This window comes from Lagopus leucura, unplaced genomic scaffold, assembly GCF_019238085.1.
Source record: "Lagopus leucura isolate 7727_CA_CO unplaced genomic scaffold, USGS_WTPT01 Super-Scaffold_100014, whole genome shotgun sequence".
NCBI classification, from domain to species: domain Eukaryota; kingdom Metazoa; phylum Chordata; class Aves; order Galliformes; family Phasianidae; genus Lagopus; species Lagopus leucura.
This window is the reverse complement of record NW_024962268.1, coordinates 10,231,591-10,243,614: the sequence shown is the minus strand read 5'-3', so window position 1 is coordinate 10,243,614 and position 12,024 is coordinate 10,231,591. Positions and strand designations below refer to the sequence as shown.

The 12,024-nt window shown below is 37.5% G+C and overlaps 1 protein-coding gene across 1 annotated transcript in view; it reads left to right on the top strand.

Moving 5' to 3' along the window:
• MTREX (Mtr4 exosome RNA helicase) overlaps window positions 1-12,024 on the top strand; it is a 42,063-nt gene that overhangs the window by 28,080 nt on the left and 1,959 nt on the right. Inside the window, exons 19-25 of the mRNA XM_042875311.1 lie at window positions 3,651-3,779; window positions 5,116-5,226; window positions 5,558-5,746; window positions 6,767-6,930; window positions 8,227-8,332; window positions 9,348-9,404; window positions 9,811-9,973. Coding sequence (XP_042731245.1) covers window positions 3,651-3,779; window positions 5,116-5,226; window positions 5,558-5,746; window positions 6,767-6,930; window positions 8,227-8,332; window positions 9,348-9,404; window positions 9,811-9,973 — 919 coding nt within the window. The remainder of the gene's footprint in view (window positions 1-3,650; window positions 3,780-5,115; window positions 5,227-5,557; window positions 5,747-6,766; window positions 6,931-8,226; window positions 8,333-9,347; window positions 9,405-9,810; window positions 9,974-12,024) is intronic.

Sequence of the window (12,024 nt, the reverse complement as noted above, 5' to 3'; positions counted from 1 at the left end):
TTTAGATAAAATTCAGGCCTTACCAAAGTGGATGTCTAAGGAAAAAAATTACGGCAGTTAGGACAAACACTCAATCCTAGGTTCATTTTAAAATATTCAGTATATTTATGGAGGAGATTGTCATTTATCTGATATAACTGACTCAAAAGCACGCTTGAAAATGCAGAATTTCAAGATACTTAGTTTCTTTCTGAGGTGTCCCCAGCATTGGTATCCTATATGCTGTGTTATTTAATCTCAGAAAATTTTTAGAAGCTGTGGGAGTTGAGAGCACAGGGAGGCTGACATCCAGCACCATGTAGAAGGTTATGTTAAAATCAGGAATTGTATCTTCAGTCATAAGCTAGTAGCTGAGATGTGAGACTGTTTATGCCCTGATTTATTGCTGTAGGTTAAGGGTTGGAAAGTTCAAGTACAAACAAAGCAGAAGAATAGAAATGGATTTAGGGAAATGTGCGAGAAAATACGGAATGCAGTAATGAAATTGAAGCCAGATTTGTTTTTTCCTTCCCAAAGTCCTTTTTTACAGTTGGTCTCTGCATAACCCCAGAGACCATATTTTGGTTTCCCTTTTAGAATTGTTTTGATGAGCTGCTCTACTGACTAAACTGAAAACTAAGTTTAAAGTATATTTTTATGCGGTAATCTTGTTGCTGTAATTTTGGCAGTAGAGCTTTGGCATTAATTACCAGTGGTAAACGTGAAGCAGACTCCAGTGGTACCTCTATTTTGTGGCACCTTTTGCTGCTTTTCTAATATATATATTCATTTAAGGGGAAATGAGAAAAATATGTGCATGCAGAACTTGCTAGAAGGGTTTTTATTTTGTATTTCCATCTTCCTTTTTGAATGTCTAATTTCTTTTTTTCAAGTTGGAAAAATAGGCTGTTTCTGCTGTTGTTCAACTGTGCTTCTGGGCTGCTTTTTTCGTAGAACGACATGAGCAGTAAAGTACATTTCCCTGACTCCAGGCTTTTATGTAAAATTACCAACTTATGTATCACTGGAGGCATTTCTACCAGCGTTGTGTCTACAGCACTTTTTGCCTTCCCTGTCTGGCCTGCCTCGCTGTTGTGCAAAGCCATTAGGTTTGAACATTAGCTTTGAAATTACAGCATCTTCTGAAGATGATGGCTCTGGCTCCAGCTCTAGTTTTTGGTTGAGTTTAATCAAGTTGCTCCAGCAGCTGGCTTGAATTTTTCCTTCTGAATCGTATGGAAAGATTGACAATAGGAGCTGAAAATTATGGAATAGCCTTGAAGTTATGTAAATTTAAAATCAGTATGGAAAAAATGGTTAGTATGAGCAGATGCATAATAAATGAGCACTTGCAGAAGCTGTTAGTTTCTTATTTTCATGTCTCTGTCTTTGCATCTGCCCTAGGATAGAGATGCATACCCTCATTACTCTTTAATATCATTTTTTACTTAATGAATATTGGCAGTATGTGATTATTGTGCTTTATCTTTAAACTTTCCTCTGTCTTTAAACCATTACACTTCTTTGATTTGCTTTCACAAATAATGTTGAATAAAACACTTGTTTTATTGTTACACTTGGATGTACTCCATGTTGTCTTCTGTTGCTTAATTGTAGACATCAATTTTTTTGTCTGTTAATTGTTCTTGTTATTGAAATTTGAGATAGCATAATTTAATGTTTCTTGTGTAGATTTTATAGTTCTTGCATATTAGATTTCTGTACTTACCTGTGGATGTTTATGTGTAAAGGTTGTAATGTTTGGAGTATAATTGGTGGAGACTATGTTTGGAGTATATGTGGGGTAATATTGAGAGTTCTCTGTCACAGTCACTGAATTTTCTGGAAATCTCATCTTACCAGGAATCTGAATTTGCTACCTGTGACGTGTTCACTGATTCAGAGATCAGGCGTGCTGTCTAGTGCTGTTTTGTTTCCAGGCAGATGATGTAAGATATGCTTAAGGGCAAGTCCCTGGGATGCATCACATCATGCAGTGCTCTATGAAAGGGCGCATTCTAACTTGGCATGACAGGGATTTTTCTACTAACAAGTTTTTACAGTGTGTCCTAGTTTTATTTTTGCTCTTACACATAAAGACGTAGGTATTCATCTTCAAGTTTTTGGGACCCACGATATTGTAGTTATGGAAAAGGAAATGTCTTCTAGCAGTCTAGGTTACATTGTGTCTGGTCAGCATTGTCTGAATCCATTGGCATACCTGAACTTACATTAACAGTATTAATATTAACAATATTAACAGTAAATATTTGTGACTCTTCCGCTCCTCTTTTTTTAGTAGGTTTAGTGCAGTGAACATCAGTATAGTTACAAACACCTGTTTTCTAGACATCCCCAGTCATAGCATTCTGTGTAGTGTGTAAGTGCTTCAGTCTCTTTGCCAAGCCAGTGTTGTGCTTTCTATAGCTGTGGCTGAATACTGCTTCCAATCTATGTGGACTTTTTTTACACAATCTATTACTTTCAAATAGCAGTTCAGAGGACAGCAGTGTTCTGTCGGTGTTGTGCATGGCTGCTGTGAGTCCTATTTGCAAATGTAGGACACATTTCAGACAGAAGTTTCTTCCCCAGCAAGTAAATGGATTTTTATAGTGAAATAACCTAGCCTGTAGAAAAGGCTAACTCTGTTTTTCTGTTTTATTTATCATGATGGTTTCCTGTAAGTTTCTGAAAGTCCCTTAAAAATGTTGGATGCCTCCATCCTTCTTTGCATGCACTTGAAAGCAAAACCATGTGTTGCACAGTGCCCATTAAAATCGAACATAATAAACATAAGTTTTATGAAGACCTCTCCCCCAAACCTGTAATTGGAAGGGGAAAAACTTGTGTATATAAATTCAAAACACAGTGCCTATCTTCGATTTTAGGCCTGTAATTTTATTCTACTAGAAGTCATAAAAAATTTGCTGGTAGGAAGTGTTCATTTGAACAACCTTACTGTGTGTCAGTCCAGTCAAATAACCTGACATATGTGCTTTGCCTTTAAAAGCAGTATGTAATAAAGGTTACAGCTTTGCAAGCAGTACTGTTTAACGGCTGCATCCACATGTTTGTGTTCTTTAAGTAGATGTAAAATGACAAGTGTGCAATTTGGAATGTATAAATTCTTGGCCTGCAAGATACAATTTTGTCTGCTGCAGATAAAGCATGTTATGCTGGAAGATTTTTGTTCTATCCTTACTGCAGGGAAAAAGTTGAACTTGCAAACCTGTGGATGAAACAGACCCCCACAACTTTCTTTTTTTCTTTCCAAAGACAAAACTATGAAGTTCAGTATTACCAGATATTTTGCATTACAGTTCAAAAGATACTGGCTTACTAGTAAAGTGTTACATCTAGAAGAAAAAAAAAAAAAAAATGCAGAAGCAGCTAAAGCTTCTGTTACACTACAGATCACATTGGAGAGTATGGATTAGGAGAAAGGAATTTTTTTGGGGGGTGTGTTTTTCTGTGTGATGGATCTTGTAAATCAGTATGGATTCAGTAGTTTTCAGAACGAATGTACTGCATCTGTGAACTGATGCTCTGCGAAGAGAGATGAGCTGCTGCTCATCTCATACCTTTAATACTGAATAAAATTGTGCTTTTTCCTTCCTTCTCACTGTTGTTTTATGTAACTGATGTTGATCTGTTTTCTCTGCCCTCAACAGCCTAATTCTGGTGAATTGGACCCGTTATATGTAGTTGAAGTGCTCCTGCACTGCAGCAAAGAGAGTCTGAAAAATGCTGCCACTGAGGCTGCAAAGCCAGCAAGACCTGATGAGAAAGGAGAGATGCAGGTTTGTTATAAGTATTTATTCTAACTAGTTTCTTGTAATTGCTCTACAAGATTCTGTTTCCAAAGCATTTGAAAACTGTAGAAAGGAAATTGATTCATTAAGAGAAGCTGTATGCCTTTTTTAAGGGGTTGCTGGTAATACTTAAGAAGAAACTGTTTCAGCAGTGAGCAAATTACTTGAGTCTGTTTGTTACCATGTCAAGGACTGCTTTGAAACTTAGTTCTTGTCCCCTTAAGTTTTTGGAATCAGTGTAGGAAAGACCATAGCTGCTATGTGAACATAGTTACTGAAATGACCTGTATGTTTTACCTTCAAGCAGTGAAGTGTCTGCAAACTGTTTTCTTTCTGATGTTTTGGGATTTTGGAGCATGCCTTTCTTATATGAAATTTGAGAATTTAGTTAGAATGTAGGTAGTCTTTGAGTAGTCAGTTTCAGCAGTGATATTTGGCAGATTCTTTCTTTAAAAGTCTCTTCAGTTGCGAATCTGAAAACTGAAGAAGAGATCTTTTTTTTATTTCTATTCTTCCTCTTTTTACCCCTTTCAAACTCTTTCATATTTGCAAGTCTGTCTCAATCAAAAATAAAATTGAAAATTTTTGTGAAAAAGTTCGCATTACATTAAGTTTTCAGTTTTAGCAACCTGTATCAAAACAAGCTGTTACAGATCAGATACAATTGTTCAGTTTGTTTAGAGTTCTTTTTCACAATTCTGTTTTAAGCTACTGATGGCATCTTTGTGGTTTTGATGCTAGTGGATACATATTTTCTTATTTGTTATTTTCTGTTAGTATTTCTACTTGTATTTGTAACAGTAATTTGTCTATTTTGGATTATAAGAGCTATTCCAGTAGAAAAAAGGCAAGAAAAAAGAGTGTCAAAAGTGTCTAGAGATTATCATCTTTTAAAAGCTAAATACACACATGACTTCGTAATGCAGGGTAATTTGTTGGATTATTCTGTGTATTTCAGTGAAATATAGTTAAGAAATACATTTCAATCTAATCTCAATATAAATATTGAATGAGAGTACATATTCAGTAGTCATATCTACTTCTTGCTGCACTGGAATACAAGCAATAGGAAAACCGATTTTTTTTATTTTTATTTTTTTTCTGCTTGAGCCTCTCTCCAGACTGAATGGAATATGGAATTTTCCCATTTGGCCAGACTGACTTATTGGTGCTTTACCTCGTTATTCATTTTTGCTGCTTCCTCGTACTCCTTTATCCACTGCTGTGTCCTTGTTTACTCAGTTTCCCTTTTCCTTTGTCAAGTTTTACAAGGCAGAAGTGACAATACGTATTTTAGTGACTGGGTACTGTGCTCTGCTCGTAGGTCGTTCCTGTTCTGGTGCATCTCCTCTCAGCCATCAGCAGTGTCAGACTGTACATACCCAAAGACCTGAGGCCTATTGACAACAGGCAGAGTGTGCTGAAATCTATACAGGTAAGTTTCTCAAGAGCTGTGAAAGCTGTCTGCTTCGATTAGAGGGGCACACTTGAACAAAGGGCAACTAGTTTTAAATAAATTTCTCTGAATTTTGAGTCACATCAGGAGTAGTTTTAAAAGGGATTGGAAACTGGGAATGTATATCAGTTGTATCCCTTTTCAGACTGTCTTTGAGAACTACTGGAATATCTCATACCAAACTTCCACCTCCTCCTTTCACATCCCTGTAACTGTGTCAGACTATTTTTAAAATTGTATTTTGTTGTGCTGTTACAATATTAAAAGAAAATTTATTTTGTCTTCTTTTTTTCTTCTGTTTACATTCAAGGAAGTACAGAAGCGATTTCCTGATGGGGTGCCGTTATTGGATCCTATTGATGACATGGGTATCAAAGATCAAGGACTGAAGAAAGTCATCCAGAAAGTAGAAGCATTTGAGCATAGGATGTATTCACATCCTCTTCATAATGATCCCAATTTAGAAACTATATATAAACTTTGTGAAAGAAAAGCACAGGTAAAATATAAAACAACAGACTATACCCTGTATATCTGTGTCTACTTGAAGAGAGGCTTAATTGCTTTTCTTTTTCTTCTCAAAGCACAATTCTATCTTAAATAAAGTGAGAAATACTGAATCTTATTAACAAACTGGCAGGGCTGTGCCATTTCCTTCACTGATCTGTAAAAGAAAGCTTTTCAGAAATACTCACTAGAGATTAAAAGGTTACAGAGGTGTCACTAAAGTTCTGTTCAGTCAGTAGGCATGGCACACCACAGCATGCCCACCGATAATTAAAACTTGTCATTCATAATAAGCTTGTGCAGAGCTGAGGTGAGCTGATGGGGCTCACTAGCTTGGAGAGATTACCTTGCAAACCACTGTGCTGCTTTTTCCTGACTCCCGGCTTGGAAGCAGTATACTTATTTTGTACAGGGTTGCACCCTGCTAAACTGAAAGTAGCTGCATATAAAAATAATTTATTTGTTTCTGTCCTTCTCCAGAGAGCAAATTCTCTAGGATTCTCTTCATGGGAGTAAGTTTATTTCTGTCAGGAAAAGCGCAAGGTTGTATGTGTTAAGACCTAATGGACCAAGCAGACTTCCACAGGGGTGTCTGTGCTGTGCACTCTGCCATTAGGATGATGATAGTCTGTGGTGTGATAAACTGGAGAAGCTGCATGTATTCAATGAAGGAGTTGGCAATGGGGTGTAGTATTGGTCTTAGATGAAGTGTCAGCTCACAACCAAAGATCTCTTCTGTAATTTTTTTAATTTATTTTTTTTCCTTCTGCATAAATAGCGGAATTTCCCAAACGTGCAGGAGTTCTTTATGGGTGTATGGAGCCAATACAACTTTTTGGTGTTTTTCACTTTATTTATAACTTTCATCTTCTTAATAGAGTTATTGGAGTCAGTTTCAACTGCTGTGACTGTTTACTGTAGTTCTGAGGCTTCCACGCATATTAAATGTCTCTGGACAGTGGCATCTGTTAACAAAGCAACATTTAATTCTCTCCTCCTGACACACCCCTAGATTGCTATGGATATTAAAGCAGCAAAGCGAGAACTGAAAAAGGCCAGAACTGTCTTACAAATGGATGAACTCAAATGCCGCAAGCGTGTTTTGAGGAGGCTGGGTTTTGCCACATCTTCCGATGTCATTGAGATGAAAGGACGTGTTGCCTGTGAAATCAGCAGGTAATTGTTTCTGTGCCAAGCGTTCGTCATGCAGGCACGCTCAGCTGGCCTCACGGAAACTGGCGTGTCATGTTTATGTTTTAATATTCTGGGACCAGTGGAAGAAAGGTTCTTCTTAGGCTATGAGAGGTGTGTCATAAAGGGAATGTATGAATTAGAGCAATAAAATGGCACCTGAAGAACAAAATACAGTATATGCCAAAAGTAAAACGTGGATGTTAGAATGATGGAATAGTGGCTAGTTTCTTACACAGCTTAAGCAATGGTATGGGTTGTTGTTTAATACTGTATGTTACAGGAGAGGATTGTTAGCACAGAGCCACTCATTAAACATGGTGTTTACACCAAACATGGGTGTAACAGTGAGTGTCAGCAATTACTGAGTCACTAACAGGTTTAAAATACAGCTTAATTGGTTCCATAGGGCAGCTGGAACAAATCTATAGGAGCGATGCATTTTATTGTAATGCATTTAACAGGTATGTGTATATTGAAAGATATTGCAAAGATTCCATGGAAACTCATGAACTGGACTCTGTTTCAGGGCGTAACTTGAACACTGATAGAGCAGTGTATTTTTAGGAGTCAGTATGAATGTTTTTACTTCTTGCCCTATAGACTATCTGTACCATCTGCCCTAAAAAATGTGATAAATTTGAGCTGCAGCAGCATTCTATCAACTCCTCACTTCCAGGATCTGTTTTCTGATGAGTTTCAATTTTTGTTGTTTTAAAAAAATCAAGTTATTTCTCCCATCTTATGCATCATCTGATAAATTCTAAATAGACATGTAGTCTTATCAAGAATTTGATGTTTTATCCAAGTGGTAGGTTTGGATTTTGTATTGGTGTCATGCATTTCCTTTTGGAACTTGGTGTGGAATCTTTATTCTTCAAGGAAGTTGAAGCAAATTTTTCCTCTTCCCAGTATCTTGGAAATACCTGGTTGAATCTCTTTGTTTGAGCAACAACAGTGCCAATCCGTGTCTCTCCCTTGTTATTTTCAATCTCTTGATGTTCTGTCTGATAAAACTGTTAACCTGAACTGTTAAGAACTATCAGGAGACATTATCTCTAGTCCAGTTAGAGCTTTTAGTTACTTTACATTAACATCTTATTCATTGGCATCCCTCTCAAAAAGCCAATGCATCAGTTTTTTGCATTCCAGTAAGTGAAATTAAGAAGCTTTTGTATTTTAGCTATGGGAAGTCACTTCACAAAACAGTTAACAATACTTTGTTTAAAAATGACAGTTAAGTCTTCTCTCTAAGCGTTCTTCTCTTTGTTTTTGTTTTAGTGCTGATGAACTTCTCCTGACAGAGATGATGTTTAATGGGCTCTTCAATGACTTATCTGCAGAACAGGCAACTGCGCTGCTAAGCTGTTTTGTCTTTCAAGAGAACGTGAGTTCCTTCCTGAGTCTACGAATTCTAGACGTTCCCATCTACCAACAGTACTGCTTCTAATTCAGTTCCAGAAATTGGCGATACTAGTACAGTCCATTGCATGTTTTTATCTGAAGTTGTTTCAACACGAAGTGCCTTTGAGCACACGCACAGATTTTGTCAGTATCTGTTTCTTAAGCTCTGGAGTGCAGTTATTTTTAATGGAGGCGTGCCTGTGCTTTGTTATTTGGACAGTACCCTTGGCCTGTTGATGGAAATGGCAGTGTCACGTGGAATTGATACAAATGAAAAGCAAGACCGTGGACATTTAATACCTGATACCTTTGTTTTCCTGCCTGCAAGCAATATAGAAGTTTACTGCATTTTCCCAATGTCACCAAAAAAAATAAACTTCCATATAAAATCTCACTACAGGTGGCTAGCGAGGCTTAGCACTCAGGCTGACTCAAAAGGTAGAAAGTAGCAAATACTACTAAATTATTCTTGTTAGTAGAAGGGATGCCAAAGTAAGCCATTGCTCATAAGCAACAGAAAATTAAAAGCTGGGATCCAGTGCTGTGGTTTGCGTAGCAGTAGTGTTCATGTCTGAACAGCTAGAACATAAAATGTAGCTGCAATTGTGAGGCTGTATTTTCTTAAATTACCACTACTGTTTGTTAAAAGTGTTTCCTTTTTATATTCTTAACAAAAAGTTTGTAACAGCTCTAGTAAATGGTGAGCATTTTTGCAGTTTGAAGTTATGCAATAGTTTATGGAAGAAATTCTGTCACTGCTCAGAAAGCACGTACTTTTTTTTTTTGTACTTGTACAGGAAAGATTTGTTTTCTATTTGGTTTGAAAAGGAGTTCATGGGGAATTCAGTAGATTAAGAGTGTTTGATAATAAGTTTGGAAAGTCACAGAAATCATTTAGGATGACGTTAGCACACATGGTAGCTTTTACTTTTGCATCTAATTTGGTTTAGAGGAAATACATGGGAGTGCATGAAGTTATTTAGTATTTTCTTTTTCAGTCCAATGAAATGCCAAAACTGACAGAGCAGCTGGCAGGACCACTTCGACAAATGCAGGTAATGCCCTGGAGATCTGCCTGAGCGCAGGGGCAGTGAGATCTAGCAAAGCATGTGTGTAATAAGTGCACGCTAAGATGTGGTTTTGGATCATCACGTGGCTGGCACTGATTGCATGTGGTTCTACAGTGTGTTGTAATGACTTATCTAAGTTGCTATGATCCCTACTGCTAATTTAAAGCATGCATTTTAGAAACTTTGTATAAGCTTGCTTACAACACTAAGCTGTTAGTGCAGGCAGATTAAATAACAATGTGATCAGTGTCTTGTTTCTGATACTGAGTGACTTTGTTACTCAGCTGGAAAGGAAACCTTGACTTGTGTCCATTACCTACTGATGTGTATTTCTATTGGTTTAACACTTAGTCTGTTTAAGCTTGTAAATTTTAAATATTTTATTTTAAAGGAGTGTGCTAAAAGAATCGCCAGGGTATCAGCAGAAGCAAAACTGGAAATTGATGAAGAAAATTACTTAAATTCTTTCAGACCCAACCTCATGGATGTTGTATACACATGGGCAAATGGAGCTAGCTTTGCTCACATTTGCAAAATGACTGATGTCTTTGAAGGTATGTTCATCAGTTCTTCTTTAGGCTGATAACAGATACACAAAAGTGTCTACATCTTAGTTCTCAATGTCTTTGTAGTAAGATAGTAGTAACGACCTTTGTAGGTCGTTAACTGTTTGAACTCCGATGTATTCAAGTATCCGTGTGGCTAAAACAAAGTGGGAAAAAACTTTCTACAATATAGTTTAACTTACAGTTACACTGCTAATGATTTAGAATCTGCCTCTTAAGAAAGGATATATCTCTGTTTTTTAAATCCTTCCATGAATCTCAAAAATTCTAGCCATTGCAAAAAGTAGTAATGACTTGTTAGGGCAAAACACCATATTCCAAATGCGTGCTGCTAAGGAAGAAAAGTACTGCTCTTGCACTTCTGCTCATTAGTTAAGCTATTTATTTGCTTGTTAAGTTGAAAGTTCCTCCCACTATCTTAGTGATGATAGAAGTGAGAAGTATTCACATCTGTTTAGGCTGTTTGTAAAACATAGCCCAGGTGAGAGATTACATCTAATTTGTTTCCTAAAATGGTAATGCTAGAAACTGTCTCTTCAGGAATCATAATTAGGACTTTACATTATTTTTAAAGTAAAACGATTTAGAGCCCATTTGCTTCCTAAAAAAAAAAAAAGCATTCAATGAAGGTCCTACCAAAATGAGAAACCTAATTTTTTCTTTGATGAAGTGTGTTGAAAGTTGTGAAGGATTATAGGATTAATAATTATTGTATTATAATTGTGTGTATAAGGACTGATACTGGAAATCCTTTATGAAGTTGTTACCGTTAACTGCTGTCTTGCCTCCCTGAAGTTCCATTTTCATGTTTGTATGTGGTTGCAAATGGGAGGCCTTAAAACAAATTCCACTGCACAGTCTCAGGAACTTCCTAAGCCAGGATACCTGTGAGTAACAGGAATCCCAGCAGTCTTGGATTCTGCATTCAGCAAACACCTCGCATTGAAAAGAAGGTCTGAGAGGCTGCAGATGCGTTTTGAGAAAGGGAATATAGAAAGGGGAATATGCAGTAACTGGCTTGAGTTTTTATGTTAGTTCTTGACTGCTCAGAATAATGCGTTGGGGCACCAGCATTTTCTTTGTTAGTCATCTCTGTCAAGTCATTTTGGCGTGCTTTCTGTTGACTGGAATAGTGCTAGCTTCTCCAGAATTAACTCATACAGGTCTGTTTGGAGAAGTTCAATTTGCACAGCAGGGGATGCATGAGTCTTACCTTAATTTGCAGCTGGTTTTCTGTGTGTTGTCCAGAAGGATGGAAAGCACATCATAAATCTTCTATCACTTTAATTGCAATCACAGGAGAGTTTGCAGTCATTATCCAATGTAGTAGTATAATACATGTAGTATTGATGTAGTGATGTAGTGATTTTAATGAAATGGAGACACATAGACCTGTTAGGAGAGACATGGATCTGTTGGAGCATGTCCAGAGGAGGGCCGCAAAACTGATCCATGGAATGGAGCTCGCTCCTACAGGGGCAGGCTTAGAGCTGGTGCTGTTCAGCCTGGAGAAGACTGCAAGGTGACCTGATAGCAGCCTTTTAGTATCTAAAGGGGAGCTGCAGGAAAGAAGGGGACAGACTCTTGAGCAGGGTCTGTGGCGATAGGACAAGGGGAAATGGTTTCAAGCTCAGAGGGTATATTTAAGGTTAGATATACAGAAAATCTCTTTTACACTGAGGGTGGTGAGGCACTGCAACAGGCTGCCTAGTGATGTGGTGGATGCCCCATCTCTGGAGACTTTCAAGGGCAGGCTGGATAAGGCCCTGGACAACCGGATCTAGCCATGGTGTACCTGTTCTTTGCAGGGGAGTTGGACTAGATGGCCTTCAGTGAAGTGCTTTCCAATTCTTAGGATTCTGTGAAAAGCATAAATATTAGGTAAATAAGTAAAAGTCCTTACTTTGAGATTGTTACCATGTAGTGTGATGGATTATTAAAGGGTTCTCTGCCTTGCAGGTAACATGCAATTATCAGTGAAGAGATCCTGCTATTACAGGGAATTCCAACTTCCCTGCTCTGTGCTGATTGCAGTAAAG